Source organism: Mustela nivalis (genome assembly GCF_964662115.1).
Source record: "Mustela nivalis genome assembly, chromosome: 12".
Taxonomy (NCBI): domain Eukaryota; kingdom Metazoa; phylum Chordata; class Mammalia; order Carnivora; family Mustelidae; genus Mustela; species Mustela nivalis.
In genome coordinates this window covers 235,816-253,052 of record NC_139031.1, presented here as the reverse complement: position 1 = coordinate 253,052, position 17,237 = coordinate 235,816, and the positions used below count along the sequence as shown (strand labels likewise).

Sequence of the window (17,237 nt, the reverse complement as noted above, 5' to 3'; positions counted from 1 at the left end):
AGTTTGTTTCCTATGCCCAAGAGTCTCGTATGGTTTGTCTCCCTCTGTGATTTCATCTTCTTTTATTCTTGCCGGGTTTGTTTCTTTTAGTAACCAGAATTGTGCTGTGTGTATCTTTGATGTGCGTGTTGGAGATATTCTTAGCCTAGCACACTCCTTTTATCCATGATGTAGTCCATAGAATTGGTGTCACTATTTGGATTGCTTCATTCTGCAGTTATAATTATGTCCACTTTTGTGCACAAACTTTAGCACAGGGGCTGCAATTTGAGGGGAAGGGTGTCAGTTTCAGTCCTCAATCTGTGGTGAAGGCATGTTGATTTGGCATTGAGCAGGCTGTGCATGTGACTTGGGGAGGAGGGAGGCCGGACTCTAGATTTCAGACTCACAGGCTGATGGCATCATTGTGATGGGAACGTGGCTGGTTTTGCTCCTGGTCTTGAATTCCTTTAACTTTTGTTCTTCTGGGAAACTCTATCTCTCCTTCTATTCTAAATGAAAGCCTTGCTGGATAGATTGTTCTTGGTTGCAGATATTTTCCTTTTAGCACTTTGAGTATGTCATGCTGCTCCCTTCTGGACTGTAAAGTTTCTGCTGAAAAATCTACTTATAGTCTTATGGGGTTTCCCATGTATGTACCTGTTTTCCTTTCTCTTGCTGCTTTTAAAATTCTCTTTACCACTGCTTTTGGCCATTCTTATTTACTTTGTATCTTGGTGCAGACCTCTTTGGATTGGTTTTGTTGGGGGCTCTCTGTGCCTCCTGTATCTGGATCTCTCTTTCCTTCCCCAGATTCAGGAAGTTTTCAGCTATTATTTCTTTTTTTTTTTTTTAAGATTTTATTTATTTGTCAGAGAGAGGGAGAGAGAGCAAGCACAGGCAGACAGAATGGCAGGCAGAGGCAGAGGGAGAAGCAGGCTCCCTGCCGAGCAAGGAGCCCGATGTGGGACTCGATCCCAGGACACTGGGATCATGACCTGAGCCGAAGGCAGCTGCTTAACCAACTGAGCCACCCAGGCGTCCCACAGCTATTATTTCTTCAAATAAACCTTTGCCACCTTTCCTTGCTCTTCTCATTCTGGGATCCCTATGATGCAACTGTTATGCTTGACCGTGTTGCTATGTTCCCTGGCACTCTTCTCATTCTGTGTATCCCCTGCCCCCTTATCTGCTCACCTTGATCACTTTCCGTGACACTGTCCTCCAGGTTCCTGATCCATCCTTCTACTTCCTCTTGTTACTTATTCCAGGTGGTCTGTTTTCATTTTCATTAAGTGAGTTCATTTTCTCTAATTGGTTCTTTCTAAGGTCTTCTATCCCTTTATGAAGGATGTCAGGGAAGTCCTACACTCCTTTCTCAATTCTAGTGAGTACCTTTATGAGCATTGCTTTAAACTCGTTACCAGATGTATCACTCCTCTCCATTTCATTTAGATTCCTTGCTATGATTTTGTTTTGCTCATTCATTTGGGACATAGTCCTCTGTCTCCTCACTTTGTCTATATCTGTTTCTATTTCTCTGTTTTAGGAGAGCCAGCGATGTCTCCCACACTTGGAAGTAGTGGTTTTGTGAGGAAGAGGCCCTTTAGTGCCCCACAGGGCAACATCTCCTTTTCACCAGAAAATGGTGCTTCAGGGGTATCTCCTATGTGTGTTGCTACAGGGGTGTCCTGCCATTGTGGTGTAGCTCCATTTGCCTTCACTCTAGACTGTGATGGCTCTCTGCCTGTTGTGGGTAGAGTCTGGTGCCTGTGGTGTTAGCGGGCTGGTTGGGGGCTGCCTTGGGCTTGAGTTGAGTCAGAGTAGGTGTTTGCCAGAGATGCAGTAGCACCAAACTGTGGCATTTCCCCTGTGTGGTCCCTGAGAAGAGTTTGCTGCTGGGTGGGGCCTGCAGTCAGACCAGCTGCCTGCCCCCAGCCCACTGCTGAGACCGCAGTCAGACTGGTGTGTGTGGTAGTCCTCCCCTTTCCTGGGGGCAGGAGTCAATTTGGAGTGATGCTGGCCCTCATCTGGGCTGCTTGTACACCACCCGCTGGTGGCACTGCTTTGATGGAACCTTGCCACAAGTGATTAGAGGGGCTAGATCTGCGTCGTGGTGGCCTTTTGTCTATGCTTGGCTATGGAGAGTCCATGCTGCCAGGCTTTGGGTTGCTTTCTGGGTTATTTATGTGGATGTAGGTACTCTTTAGGTGGCCACATTGCAAGAGGTAAGCCCAGGGTTCTCCTACTCTGCCATCTTCCCAGCAGGATCTGCTCTTTCTTACATATATTTTTAAAAAGTTTGTCGCGATATGCTTCCTTGTGTGCTCCAGGCCCTGGGGCATCTGGAGGTTATTTTCTCTCTCAGTTCCTCTCGCATGGCCCAAAGCCCTCCCAACAGGCTGTCTGGTGCAGGTCATCTCTCCACCAGGAAAATATGCCGGGGCTTCCTTCTGAGCTCTCCCCTAGGGCTCAGCACCATCCTGGAGTGACAGACTCCTTTCTGTGGCTTCCCCAGGGAGCTCTCTCTCAGGTCTGCCAGCCACCATCTCCAGACAGGTGTGTTTGTTGGAGCAGGAGCCTGCTGCCCTGCTCACGGAGGGTTCCTGGGCATCCCGACTGACCCAGACCTAGACCACCCTCAGGCGGGCGGGAGCTCCACAGTAACGTGCAGTGACGTGTCCTTGGTTACCTCTGGCAAACCAACCCACTTGCATGTCTTCACAGGGACTTCTATCTACATGGGTCAAGGGGGTGCTGAAGGGGCTGTGGGCTATGCTTGTGGGAAGGTATGAGCCCTTGAAATGGGCAGGAGGGCTGTGAGGAGGCCATAGTCTTGCAGGGAAGGTGGCTGAGGCAGATTATTCAAGAAGTTCACCCCAAACCACCACAAACCCTGGTGTCCCCTAGAGCAGCCCTGACATTTTGGGAGCAGAAGTGTCACCTGGATCTCACTCTGCTCAAAGGTCCCCAGCATAGACTCTGAAAAGGTCCCCAGCATAAACTCTGAAGAGACTGAAGCCGGTGTCCTTTCCTGATTTCCTCTGCTGGACACTCAAATCCGGAGAGCTGTCTTTCATGGAAGGAAATCATCCTGGCCTGGGCCCAGAAACAGGAGGGGACTGCATGGGGACCCCAGGAAGACCTTAGCATGACTGGCCAGTGCAGGACCGGCTGGGTGGCCGCAGGAGGGCTGGCGTTTTTATGTATTGCTTTGTTGGCCTCCATCCCCAAATTCAAGGCAGCTCACAGTAGCAAGCAGACAGCAGGTGGCTGAGAGCAGGGCACTGTGGGGACAGCTCCAGGGATGTGTTTACCGTGGGGCCCAAGCAATGTCTGTGGGCTGTGTTGACCTGGGTGGACACTGTCTCTCTGTTGCAGGGACATCATATGGGTGAGATGCTGACCAGTGAGGCTGGCAAGCCAAGGTTGAGGGGGTGCCACAAGGGTGTGGAGTGGCTTTCCATGCCATCCTCAGTAATCCGCTTTGGCCCAGCTGGGAAAATGGGCTGGAATATGGACGCACCTTGTGGGATCGACTGGGAATCCCTGATCACAGGGTCCTTGAGGCACCCCTGGACCAGCCTCGTGCTTTTCCTCAACAACACCCTGCTCGGCACAGTGCTGCCGCCCCCCACCCCCCGCATGGTGCCATTGGAGACGGGTCAGAACCCACCCAGCCTGCCTGTGTCTGGGGCATAACTGTCCTGCTAACTGAACTTTTGCAGGTCAGACATTTAACAAACGTCCCCCTTCCTGTGGCCCTGACCTCCCCTCCACCCCTGGCTGCCTCTGTCTTGACTTCACGATTCCTGACATCGGCCTGGCAATCTGACCTGAACTTCAGCTACTGAGTCTGGAGGGTAATTCTCACTGACACACCCTCCCCTCACAGCCCCTCACAGCCCCACATACCCAAATGCCCCAAATAGGATTCTGGGGTTTAACTTCCATAAGCATACATTTTGACGTTGCTTATGGGAGCCTGTTGTGTATCTAGCTTGACAGCAAGTGTAGGTCAGGGAGGGTGGTCGCCTCAGGGTCCCAGGTTCGAGCTATGGTCTGTTGAGCTGGAGACCCCATGGCGCCCAGAATTGCTCTCTGGGTTTGACTCAGATTCACTCTGGATGCTCTTTCTTTGTTGCGGCCTGAATCTAGTTGCGCAGATTTCGATGTGTAGCTCTCTTTCTTTGTGGTTTCTTACATCACCGAAAGCATGTTCAGAATCAGCGGGGCTTGGGGTTGTACAAACCCACGTGATCCCCAGAGTCTCTCCGCCATGTCTCTTATGATGTGAGTGGGTTTGTGATGCTGTCGTGTCAACAGAGGAGATCGGAGGGAAAGCCTGTCTCCCGCCTGGCCCTTGGACACCCTTCTTGGGGCTGCTGGTTCCGTCAGCCAGACTACTATTTGAGAAAGCCTCGCATTCATTTTATTCTGAAAGTGTCAGAGTAAACGACATGAACGTGGCGACCTCTGGCCCACAGCGTGCTTCACTGTCATGTGGGCGTCCAGGGACTCTCCTGTGATCCTGGTGTTGCCTCTCAGCAAACTGTCCCACCACAGGTGTGGCTCCCCAGCTCCTGGCCTCGATAGCCTGTGCCACCTTCCCCTCCTGTGCGGACCAAGCTCACAGATGCTCCACGACACGGCCTCTTTCCCAGCCATCAGTTCGCTTCTGAAACACAGCCTCCGCCTCGTCATTCCCCAGCTCAAAAGCCTTGGGAAGCTCCCAGTCTTCAGAAGAAAGCCTGTTTCATCTGCTAGGGGCGTCTGGAGCCTGTCCGCCTGACTGCACCTCCGGCTGCCTTCCTGGACACAGCGGAGCGGGGCCCCTTGGCAAGCCGCTTTAGCCACATCGCCCTATTGTTAAGTTGTTCCCTTTATAAATTCCACATATCCCCTGTAACCTCATTTAATGCTGTCTTTTCCTCAAAACCCTCTTTGCCTTGCTGAACTCTTGTCTTGCAGAGCCATGAGCAGTCACATGGCCAGATGGACAGGCGGACAGTGGACATGGGGGTTAGGACACAGTGCAGACCAGATACACGTATTGATCCATGGTCCGTGGTCTCATTCCCAGGGAAGTGCGACATGTGATCAAAAGCACAATCTGTGCATCTCCAGGAATTTGAGCAGTTCACGCATTTTCTTACTCCACAGAGGCCCCTTGTGCGTGCTGGTAGCTCCCAGTCTTCTTTCTTCCTTAGTTCTTGCTCTCAGCGTGGAGCTGCGCCTGGGCTGCGTCATCAACGCCGCCCAGGGGAAGGCCTGGAGCGCAGGTCCCCATCTCAAAGCTCCAGAGGTTGTCTGACAAGGAGGGAGAGAAGAGAAGCGTGTGTGAAGCCCGACAAAATCCTACCCAGACAGCGGGAGGGGGCAGGCGGGAGCACACCCACGGGGACGCGTCCTACCCCAGCGCGCGTCTGTGTGCCTGCGTGTTTCACACACGAAAACTGGGATGAAGTGTACAGAGATCATGACCCACGCACCTCCAGCTTCCATAGAGCTATAATAGAGAAGGGTTTTCTCACTGCAGGTTGGCAGACCTGGGAGACCATAATCTACTCATGCTGCGTGAAACTCTGCGGAATTACGAGTGACCTTGAAATGAGGCTTTAGTGGAGTGTGTTTTCAAATCAGAAAGGAATTGTAGTTATTTACGTCGTGATTTGGAAAACAACATTTGCGTATTCTAGATTCATAATTATAATTATTGAAACTATAAAATCTCGTGTTTCGGAGGTGTCGGGTTTATAGACTGCTGTCTTTGACTTGATCACCTACAACCTTCCGCCCAGGAGGGGGTATGCATCAGCCGGAATCTTACACAGAGCGCTGGTCCTACGTGATCCCACTGTTTTGTTTCCTTCCCCTATTGTTCCTTCAGTTCGGGGTGTTGAACAGAAGCAGCTTTAGCAAAGGTCCTGTGCTAGCTGAGGGGTCGGTGTTCAGGCTACGACCTCTGACCTTCCGCTCAGGGCTTGCTCTAGGGCATCCGGAGAAGGTGGGACTGTTTTTCGTTTTGAGGAGCGAATCTGCAGACCACCTCTGCCCGCTCTACTTCCCTAGGAAACCTTTAGTGACCATGAAGGAAGCGAGCGTCTTTCTTTCCAAAGAACACTTTTCTGTATAAAAGATGCCCTAAATCCTTTGTAAGGTCCACAGGCCGAGGGGTGCCTCTTTACGTGCTTGTCCGTTGAGACACAAACCACCCACGGCCTCTGCGGAGTCTCGGCCCCTGTTTCCCAGGAATAAAGAAGCAGGTTTGTAAAAGAGCAGCGGACCTGCATTGGGGGTGGGGGACGCCTGCCGGGGGCCGGGGGTTGGGGGCGGCCGTCTCATGGGGGATCAGGCTCCGCATTAATGCAGAACCAAGGGGCAGGTGCTCCTGTGGCTCGTGCCTGGAGGCCGGCAGACTGGGGCCCGGAAAAGAGGAAATGTCAGCGATGCTGGGGTTGGTGGCTGGGGACCGTCCCAGCTGCCACCAAAGGAGCTGCACCTGCCGCCGCTGGTCCACTGCGCTGGGCTGTGCCCAGCACGTGGGAGACCCTGTTCTGGGGGAGTCCCTGGGCGTGCGCACAAATGCTCGTGCGACACCTTGACTTGTATCGGGAGGGAGGGACGGGGGAGCCCGGGCCAGTGACTGTTCTGCCTGTTACCTGAAAACCTGAAAAAAGGCCCCTTTAAAGCTGCATTTTTGCTAAGAAAGGAGCAGGCCCACCGTGGAGAGGGTCTCCTTCAGCGTGGCGGGTGCACAAGCCCACACCGCTGTCTTCCTTGAGCGTCGGGACCGTGGTCCTCCCTGGTCTCCTGGGGACACCCTCCCCCCCAACCCGGCGCTGTGCCGAGGCTGCCCTCCTCCCCGGTGGGCCTCCAACCTGGCTCTGAGAGTCTGCATTCCACGGCCTGCCCTGCTCCTCTGGAGGGGAGCGCGGGCTGAGCACAGAGGGTGTTGACACAGATCTTACGGGCCGAGGCGCACGGGGTCGGGGCACTCGCAGACACACATGAGTGTGCACATACATATGTGTCAGCCCTGCCCCTGCTTCTCGGCTAGGGTGGGTGCCGGAGCTGCTGGGTGCTGGGTGGCCACTTCCGCTGCCCTGGGTACGCTGAGGAGGGCAACCTGGCCGGCGGCCTCAGCGCCCCGGGAGAGGTGGCGGCTTCCAGGGCCTTGAAGGCGCCACGGGGCTCCCACTCGCCTTCCTCCGTACAGCTTGCTGGGCCTGCAGGGAGGGCTCGGGGCACGGGGACGGCCTCCACTGAGCACGGTGAGTCTGCCCTCTGCGTGGGAGCCGAGGGCCCGGGACCTGCAGACCAGTCAGTCTAGAGCCTCTGGACAGGAGCTTAGGTTTTCCTGAAGTGCTGCACCCAGTGACTGTGGACGCCGCCCCACACTACAGCAGGTCAGGACCAGTGTGCTGACCCCGCGCTGCTCGTAGGAGACGCTTGCTCTCCCAGCCTCCTCCCCTTTCCCAGGCAAGACAGACCCGCCCACGCCTGCGGGGCCTCGGCGCAGGCCAGCAAGGAAGAGGCACGTCCGGGGCTGAGCACAAGCCGTGGCCCCACGTAAGCCCGGGTCGGGCTTTCAGTGGTCATGGGGATCTGGTGACAGTGACTCATCTGAGGTGGGGGCCCCAGCTCAGGGACCTCTGCACACAGCCGCTCTGCTGTCCCTGTTTGTCCAGGCTTTGCCTCAGGAAGAAGACTTCATGGCCTCAGATTTGGGGGTGCCAGGAACATAAATGGGGTCGGACTGCTGAGTGCAGCAGCTGGGGCAGCTGGACGGGGTATGGGCAGATGGTCCTTCTGTCCGGTGCTGCAAGGCTGGCCCAGCATGGGGGCGGACTCCCTCTCCTCGCCGGCCGCCTGCCGTCTCTGCAGCTGCTCAGCACTCAGACCAGCTCCCGAATCTGCAGACATCGGGGGACCTGGAAACCGAGGCTGCTGCTTGCCACGGTTGGACAGAAGCGCTCAACACGTTTTTATATTTTGTTTGAATAACCTCTGTTTAAGCAGAAATGGGCTTTAAAATTATTTTCATTAAAAGATTATTTCATTAAAAGGAAAATAGCTTTCTGCTCCAGATGAAATGCCTGGTGTCGTACTTGCCCTGATGACCAGGTCCTACAAGCTGGGCCGCAGGTTACCCAATCTTCTCACGCCTGCGGGGGAGGAGGCTTGACGTGGTCTCAGGGGGAGTCTCATTAGGCTCGGGTGCCCTTGCGGGGTGACACGCCACTCGCTGCCGTTGTGAACTGACACCCTTCTCTGCACTTTTCCTGGTGGACCAGCAGGTAGGGGTGGCCCTGGGCCAGGTGGGGACGAGCAGGGGCACCCAGCAGGGGCAGGCTCTGCTGCACGTCCCTGTGTCTGGCAGATGAGAATGCTGTCCTACTGAGGACTGGGCAGGGGAGGCCAGAGCTGGGGGTCATGCAGGGGGACGCTCCAGCCCCCAGCTCAGGCCTTTGCCCCCTGCCCAGAACTGGCACCATTAGAAACCCACCTTCATTCCTTCCAGGGTGGAGTGGATGGAGCCAAGTTCTGGGCCACTGTGTCCATTTCAGAGACCGCTTCGTCTCCCTGTTCTCTCTGAAAACAGGTCCCCCTACTTGGCCAAACAGCATTACGAGCAAAACTGCCTACACACTGACGTTTAACAGGGATCAGACTGAAGTCCCAGCCGGTGCCCACGGGACCCCAGCTCCACGGAGGGGACAGTCAGAGACCAGCTCTGTGGAGTCACCCCTGAGTCACCCGCCAGGGCTCTCCCGCTGGGGCTCCCACATCTGTCCGTGCAGGCTCTCCTGGCCTGCGGCTGCCCACATCTGTCCATCTGCAATGGGGCACCCGTCTAGATGACCGAGGTCTCCGTCTGCAGGAAGGATGGGGCACGGGAGCCGCGGTGGAACTGCAGGGCGTTCTCCGAGTCGTTCCTCGAGACAGACGCGCGGCGGAGCCCATGGTCCAGGCCGCAGGGCCATCCGGGGCACAGGCCGCGCCACTTCCTTTTCAGCTCACTCTGCACCTGGGCGAGGACGAGGCGACGAGGAAGTGGGGGTCAGGCGGACGTGGGAGCTGACACACGCCCTGCTCTGGGGGAGCCGCAGTACGGAAGATGCGGCCGGCCAGGCGGCCAGCACCATGACGGGCAGCAGCAGGCAAGGGTGCTCGGAGCCAGGTGGGGTCAGGACTCGGGGGCCCCCCAGAGCAGCGGAAGGGGAGCAGGCTCCCGGAGGGCATTTGAGCTGAGGGAGGGAGAGGCGCAGGGCTGGAAGCCTGGGGGCTGGGGCCACATGAGGCCTGGCAGGGGAAGGCACACGGGAGCAAGCAGACCAGGGCTCTGCTCCGGGGGCCTCACGCACGCGCATCCTCACTGGCCGTGGGCAGGGAGCTCAGAGAGCAGGGCTCCCACCCCTGGGCCCGCCCCTCCCCATGGGGGTCTGCGTGGCCCGATATCCGGGTTCAAGGAGTGAGGCCTGGGCCACACCAAGGGCAGGATTGCTCTCCTCCTGCCGGCCGGGGAGCTTTCTCCCTGTGGGAGGGCAGGCTTGGTGAATGGGGCTGCCAGGACAGAAGACCTGAGCTCTCCTGCAGGTCGCGGGGCCACGTCAGGGAACCCACACACGTCCCCCGAGCTGTGACGAGCACTTACTTCGCTGTTGAGAAAGCAGTACAGAACAGCCACCACCAGGCCCTGCGAACGAGAAAGGACTGTCAGAGCCGCGCCCCTACTCGCAGAGGAGGAACCGCCCCTTCCCACACGCACCTGGAATGACCCCATGCACAGCTCGAACAGAATCTGATACTTGGAGGAGATGCCGATAGGAAACACGGCAAACACCATGTAGTGGGCTCCGAACAGCGGGATGAGCAGCAGCGTGGACTTGGCGAGCCTCCTGCGGGACAGACAGACGCTGAGCGCGGGGCCGGCCCCTGGGCTCCAGGAGTGGCGGGGGTGGGGGGGCTCGCTGGCCCAGGGCCAGGGCCTCACCCTCGGAGCCCTGCTGCTCACAGACCGAGGAAAACCAGCTCCCCCCCCCCCCCCCCCCCGCCCAGCCGCGGGCAGAACGTGCCGGCCGGTGACAAACAGGACCTCCTAACGCCGCAAGGCTCCTCCGAGACCTCCTGCCGGGCCCCCAGCAAGGATGTGCGTCTGAGGGCAGCCTCCCCGCACGGGTAGTCAAGTCTGACTCTGTGTTCACAGGAGCAGACTCAGCAGGGGGGCAGCCCCCCGAGCACCGTGTGGCAGCGGGACGGGCGCCCCGGGGTCTGGGGTGCCCCCGGCTCTGTGGGGTTGGTTGACCTGGACCTGATGTAACTGTTCTGTCCATCGGGGAGTCACTGCCCTCCCTGATGGAAACGCAGCTTCCTGCTCGCTGGGTTCTACGGCTGGAAGAAAGACCGCCGAGCTCACGGCCCCTTTCCTTTAGCTGCTCTCCCCAAGCCCCGGCAAACCGTCTCCTTTCTCTACTGGGGGTCCCGTTCGAAGGCCGGTTGCTGGCCCCACCTTCGCGGGGCTGGCTCTCGGGTTCCTAGAGATGCTGCCTCTGCTGTCTGGATCCCACTGGAGAGCCACTGCTCTGAGCTGGGGCCTCTCCTTGCTGCGTGTGAGAGTCATCCGTGGAACCTTCTAGAGTCCTCAGTCCAGCCTGCCTCCTCACAGCGACTAAACCAGGTCCCCGCAGCGGGGCCCGCGCTGGCCGCTCTAAAGCCTCTTGGGTCGTCCTGGCCTGTGGCCAGATTTCATCCTTGTAGCTCCAGCATGGACAGGAGCACTGGGGTTCCGGGGGCTCGTCAGGGGCACTGGGGTCCCCGGGGGCTCGTCAGGGAGGATCCTGCCCCAGGCCAAGTCAGGCCACCCGGTGGTGTGTGTGCATATCAAGGACCCTAAATGAACATCTGGTAGCCTCTGCAGGGACCCGGCGGCCTGATCCCGAAGGAACCCAGCGAGAAGGCTCCACTCCGCCCCTCCCCCGCCTCCTCCTCTTCCTTGGCCTTAACCCAATGCTTAGAAAATATCACGAACTTCTTAACATATTTTTAAGGCACTGAGCTCGAACCTAGCACTCAGAGCCTGGGATGTACGTTCTAGAAATGTGTCCATTTCTCCTGATTTCCCCACAAACGAACCATATCCTGCGGTGTTTACAAGTGGGCCGTCCATGCAAACCCCAGAAGCCCGGTCGCTGTGCAGCAGGACGTGGTCCAGCCCCGTCGGCAAGGACAGCCCATCAGTGGGCGTCATACCGCTGTCCCCTTGCAGATCCAAACATCTAACCTCACAAGGTTGCTGCACTTCATCCTGTTTCAGCGCTAGCCTGGTGAGCCGAAGGTGGTTGTGTAGGGAGCTGTGCCCTTCAGTTCAGTGTGAGGCACAGAGTCTGCCTGAATTCCCTTAGGTACATGTGGAATCACTATCATGCTCATTTCTGGAGACAGATTTTTAGCAAGGCTGGACCTCTGGGACCCTGTTCAGGGACGTTTGTTACTGTTATAAAGATAGTTCCAGAGAAAAGACATCAAGATACAACCAGAGGGCAACATTGCAGACTCTGTTTCTTTTGTCATCCTGGGAAAAGAACAGATTATATTTTCCTACTTAATTTTGTTTCTAAAATAAAAACATGTATCTCTAAGACGTCCTGAACGGACACTCCCAGAGACCCCAAAGAAAAGGTCAGCACAGAAGCTAAACAAGACCAGCTGAAAATCAAAACTGAGTTCGAAGAGCAACGGAGAGCCGTCCTGTCCCTGCCGTGGGCGCGGGCGGGCTCAGGGGCCAGGACAGGTGCTGCCTGCAAGGGACGACATGGCTCTGTCCTTTGTGGTCTGATGTGGAATCTCATCTGTAGGTCTGGCCTTCTGTGTAGCTTCCTTGAGTCGACAGGGCAGAGAAAGGGATGCCTCGGGTTGTATGTAGCCTAGGGCATGGTCAGAAGGATCTGTGCGCAGATTTCCCCACAACACTTACTGGTGCCGGCACTAAATGTCTTTCCAGTACTAACTGTATTTACCCTCCTTAGAGATGATCATCATTTCCACTTTATAGATGAGGACACTGAGGCCCAGAGCAGTGAGGTCACATCCCCCCGGCCTGCAGCTGGTGTGTCAGCCCAGCGCAGGGCCCCTGGCCACCAATGATGCTGCCTGTCCCACTGCCAGGCCCACCCCTGGCTGTAGTCAGGTCACCGGCCCAGGGTCGCACAGCTCCAGGAGGCTGTGATTCCAGCTGTCTGTCTGAGTCTGGGGCCCCCACTGGCTGGACCAACCACCCCATGCTGAGCTAGTTCTACTTGATAATAAGTTGTGGGCATTGCCTTTGTAAGTTCTGGACAGAAATTTATAGAATCTTCACGTTCTTTTATCGAGTCTCCAGGTCCTCATTAATTAGCCGGATGATTGTGGCATTACTTGACCTCTGATCTCTTTCCCACTGAACGGACATGATGAAATCCATCATGTAATCATTCGGCCAATAAACCACGAATTATTATCCAGGACGAGGCCTGGCCTTCGATGCCGGCAGGAACCATGTGGTCTGATGGGGAACAAAGAGTCAAGCATGAAATACAGAGAATGTGTGACCGAGGAGCAAAAGTCAGATTACGAAACAGGAAAGCGGGCAGAGGGCTTCCGTGAGCCCTAGAGGGTGTCCGTGCTGAAACAGGGGAGCCGCCGTCACCGGCCTGGGAGAAGACACCGCCGCCCCAGCCATAAGCACGGTCCCGCACCCACAGGGGTGGACGCAGGCCTTCGCTGAGTGCACAGAGGCACGTCCTCCCCGACTCTGGGTTTCCAGGCCACGGGAGGCTGTGAGGGCAGCTGGGCTCTGGGACCCACACACAGACTCACTTGTACTGTGACGGGTCAGTGCCGCCGACATCTGGGGACGTCAGCTTCTGTAGTAAAATCCGTATGATACTAACAAAAAGGACAAAGTTGACCTGCACAAAGAGAGACCACGTGTGTGTGAGCTCCCGGTGGGGAGGTGGCTGTGGCCAGGTTGTCTGCAGCCCAGCCCGGAACAGGCGCTCTGCCCTGCCCAGCTGGTGGCGGGGGCTGCCCTCAGAACCCCAGCGGACTGGGTCTCCCGGCAGCATCTCAGGACCCTGGCTGCAGGGGCGTCAGTCCTGAGAGCGGAGGGGACAACGGACTCCGCTCCAGTCGGGGCAGGGCTGGCCCCGCCTCCCTGCAGGGTTCCTCCCCGCCCCTCTGGAGAGCTTGCCTCTCTCCCCACTCCCTCCCCCTTCACTGAGCCTTCCTCCCGGAGGGGGACAGAGTCCAGGGCAGACCTTAGGAGCTGGGCCACTGCGTCTCTCAGGGGGCCACGTGGGACGAGGCTATTCGTATATAAAACGGCGACGTGGGCTCCCTCTCTGCCCAAGCGCGCAGCCCCATGGATAGCTCACGTTTCCATGCAGAGATGACTTACTATAATGGATATCAGAATCGGTGTCCGTATAACCCACCAGGGGACACCGTGGTCATTGGTGTCCCAGCAACTAGAGGAAAGGGAGAAGGAAAGCCGTGTCACCTCCGATTCATGCCAAAGCAAGGGCAGGAGGGTCCGCGCACTGCCTGTGGACGCGCCCCTTATGCAGGGCTGGCCAAACCGGGCTGGCGCTCCAGCCACGCGGGCCTCTGGGCCTGGTGTGTTCCCAGACCCCTCTGTGGGATGGCGCACGTGGGACCGGGACGGGCGGGTGGCCGCTGTGAGAGCAGAGCTGCTCCTCGCTTAGGGACCTGGCTGCAATCCGCCCCTGGCCAGTGACCTCACTCCTCCTGACGCTAACGTCTGCTAACAGAGACGTGAAGCCAGAGCAGAACTCCCGGAGCGGGACAACGGGACACCAAGCCGCACGGAAGGCCCCTAACTAGGGAGCGGGGGTCTCATGCTCACTCCGGCCGGCGTCCGACAAAGGGGAGTTTTTCTCCTGAAAATTAATTTCTTCTCCCCTCCTGAATGGTTTGTGTTTGGGTCTTGAATGAAGGTTTAAAATGTCTTCGGAGGAACTGAGGCAGGCACAGCTAGGAATGTCTGTCCCGCGATGTTCTCACTCCGGTTTCCAGGGTCAGGGCTGTCTCCAGTAGCGAGCTGGGGGTGGGTTGCAACGCCTCCATCTTTCCCTGTTACCCCCACCCCCAGTGGGGCTCTGCAGCCCCTCCCAGCAGGGGCAGAGGTCAGCCCTCGCCTCAGAATCCTAGCGGGTTTTGGCAATAAGATGGGGAGCGCTTGGAACCTGCAGGACAGAAGGGAGCCTGCCAGCTGGTGCTGCCCCCGCCCCGCCAGCCCTCGGCCAACCCAGCAGGGGCCCAGTGTGGGAGCAAGCCGGGTAGCGGCCAGAAGAAGGCCACGGGAGTCTGTCCAAGCTGCCCGGGCACAGGAACATACCCTAGAAACTGCAATTATGTAAGCCGCTGAGTTTTAGGGTGGTTTGTTACCACTCGTAGAGCACTGGTAGACCCGGAGAGCTCTTCACGAGGCGCAACATTCATGGTGGGAGCCTGGGGCCTGATTCTGGGGCCCTGACCCTGGGGCCTGTGTCTGGGGCCCTGATCCCGGGGCCTGTGTCTGGGGCCCTGATCCTGGGGCCTGTGTCTGGAGCCCTGATCCTGGGGCCTGTGTCTGGGGCCCTGACCCTGTACACTGGGTTGGTTAAAAACAGAAAACAGAAGAACTTCAGACCCTGCTCTGTTGCGTTTTAGAGAACTATCTCAGAGAGCTGCACTCCTGCTGGCCATTTTAACCTCGTCTTCAGCTGTCACCTCTCCACACCTGGCCCCTGGCAGACGGTACGTGCCTTCTGCTCGGCTCCTGTCTGTGAACACGGCTTCCGCTCCCGGAGGTGCTGCTCCCGCCTCCGCCCGGTTCATCGCAATCCCAGCTCCGCGGCAGGACCTGGTTCAATGCCTCCCTCACACGGACCTTCTCCACGTACCGTCGCCCCAGCGAACCGTCACGAGGTCTGAGGGCTTCCCGTGGGCGGGCTGCTCAGACACTGCCGGTGGAGCTCTTCGCTCGGTGGCAGCCACAAGCGCAGACCCTCCTTCCACCCAGAGAGCGAGCTTGTTCTAGTTTCCAAAGACTTAACGATGCCGGCAACTTGGCCGGGACTGGTCCACCCCATTTTACGGGCAGAGGCGGGACAGAGCACTCACCCTGTGTCTTCTAAGGAGAGCCTGGCTGCCGTCCACGCAGCTGTGCAGACGGTGGGGATGCCTGCCATAAACCAAAGTCACCCGGTTATCCACAAGCCCACACGAGCTAACAGGGACCGCCCCAAGGGACAGAAGTGTGCACCCTCATCCACCAGGGGCAGCGGGAACCGGGGCTTTCTGATGGACGGGTCAAGTGGAAATGCTTCATAATCGCTCCGACGCTTATGCTCATTACAAAGCAGTGATGATGATACACGTGGGTTCGCAAGCTGAAGCTCCACCGCCGGCAAAGCTTCGCCGTGCACCCTAAGTGCTGCTGCGGAGTATGGGAGCAATGACAGCAGGGGAGCCCCTCGCTGCGCGCCCAGGGGGACCACTGCTTGCGCCCCATCCAATTCTGGCCAATGAAGGTCCTGCTAACTGGTGGGTTGCCGGGACCTCCTGTGAGAAGGGCTCCCTGCCCTCCTCCTCCACGGCACTTCTTTCTGACTTTCCAGCACAGGAAGTTTATAGCAGTTTTAAACTAGGTTCCTGGTTCCTAGAAATCTGAGGGCGCTGCCTCCAGGAAACTAGTCGTGCCAGGAAGGCTCTTCCTAATCTAACCAGAAGGGCATCCTACGGCGCAGCAAAGGGTTTTTCTGAGCTGAAAGGTCTGCATTTCTAGGTGAGAGCAGTGGAAATCAGGCACCTGGAGCGTTGGCAGGTGGCTGCTGGGGCATCGGGCATGCACGGGGGAAACAGTCCTTACCCCATCCAATCAGGAGGTAGGCCACGAAACGCCGGCTGGGGGAGAATATGGCCACCAGGAGGGTGTGCAGGTACAGTCCCTCCACCAGCAGCCAGTAGAAGTTCGCCGTGATGCAGTACTGGAAGAACACCAGGCTCAGCTTGCAGCCGACCTGGAATGTCAGAGACAGAGGCGGAGAGACAGACCCCGTCGGACACAACAGTCCACGGCGGGCGGAGGAGCTCTAGGATGGAAGGCACGCGCGCGACGGGAAGGACCCGAGGGGCCCGAACAGTGGCGTCGGGCGCTGTGCTCACGCGAGGCCCTCGGCAGCCCCAGCCCTGGGGCAGAACTCACTGGAGGATAAACACGGCCGCTCGGACAGCCGTGGGCTGTGGCGTCGCAGCGGTTAGTCTCGCCGCCTGCCCTCCCCCCGCCGCCGCACGTCCGTGTCCTCGTCCTCTGCCCGCCCCTCGCCCTCCTCGTCCTCTGCCCGCCCCTCGCCCTCCTCGTCCTCTGCCCGCCCCTCGCCCTCCTCCGGTGGCCCTCGACACCCGCTCAGCAAGAGGCAGAAGAACAAAGGGCAGAATGAGAGAGTCCCTCGAGCACACTATGTGCCCGGCATCTTGAGAGTTTTCCTGGGAGGAACCAGACCCCGCAGACCTTCGTAGAGTCCCACAGCGGTTTCAGCCTCTTGAGAAAACATGAAATTGAGGATTTTCATCAGCGAGTTTGTGTACGTGTGCTGAAGAACGGGACTTCATTTCTCTCCTGCAGCTTTGCTGCCCCCCGACACCACGACATGCGTGTGCGTACAAACTGCGTACGTGTACAGGCAGACACTCCCTCGCGGAGAGAGGCCACTTTACGTATGTGGGTGTCTCTTCACGTGGACACGTGAGCGTGTCTGCGGACACACTTCCACACGAGGAGGAGTCCTGTCCGTCTGCACAGCGTGCACCTTGTACGTGGTGTCTGTACTGATACACAGACCCCACAGACACACGTGGGCACGCTGCACACACGTGTGTATGCACATGTGCTTTTATACGTGCGTGTGTGGATATACCGGCGCGCATGTGTGGGGGCGCTGGTGCTGACGGGAAAGTCACGGCGGCCCTTCCACCCCGGCGCCCGGGGCGGCCAGGAGCTTCCGCCAGGCGACCCGTGGCACCTGCCCCCACCTCCCGCGCTCACCGTGCTCCCACACCGACCTCGTCCCGGGTCTCTCTGTCTGCAGTCGGGTGAGCCCCACTGTCTGCGGGGCTGCAGCTACCAGTTCCTGCTTCCTGAGGCTGAGTGCCTGAGGCCCGAGGGGCCAGGGGTGGGGCTGGCACGTAGGTCCCCCCCCGAACGTCATGCCCCC

The 17,237-nt window shown here is 57.9% G+C and overlaps 1 protein-coding gene across 2 annotated transcripts in view; it reads right to left on the bottom strand.

The window, feature by feature from the left end:
• Positions 1 to 7,964: 7,964 nt before the first annotated feature.
• The window catches only part of VIPR2 (vasoactive intestinal peptide receptor 2), a 56,948-nt gene continuing 47,675 nt past the window's right edge, over positions 7,965 to 17,237 (bottom strand). Inside the window, exons 7-13 of one of the 2 annotated variants that reach the window (XM_082692154.1) lie at positions 15,893 to 16,043; positions 15,145 to 15,205; positions 13,418 to 13,487; positions 12,838 to 12,929; positions 9,752 to 9,881; positions 9,638 to 9,679; positions 7,965 to 9,010 (exon numbers count right to left, since the gene is read on the bottom strand). In XM_082692154.1, coding sequence (XP_082548280.1) covers positions 8,837 to 9,010; positions 9,638 to 9,679; positions 9,752 to 9,881; positions 12,838 to 12,929; positions 13,418 to 13,487; positions 15,145 to 15,205; positions 15,893 to 16,043 — 720 coding nt within the window. In that variant the 3' untranslated portion in view covers positions 7,965 to 8,836. The remainder of the gene's footprint in view (positions 9,011 to 9,637; positions 9,680 to 9,751; positions 9,882 to 12,837; positions 12,930 to 13,417; positions 13,488 to 15,144; positions 15,206 to 15,892; positions 16,044 to 17,237) is intronic. The other variant, XM_082692155.1, reaches the window with a different exon arrangement.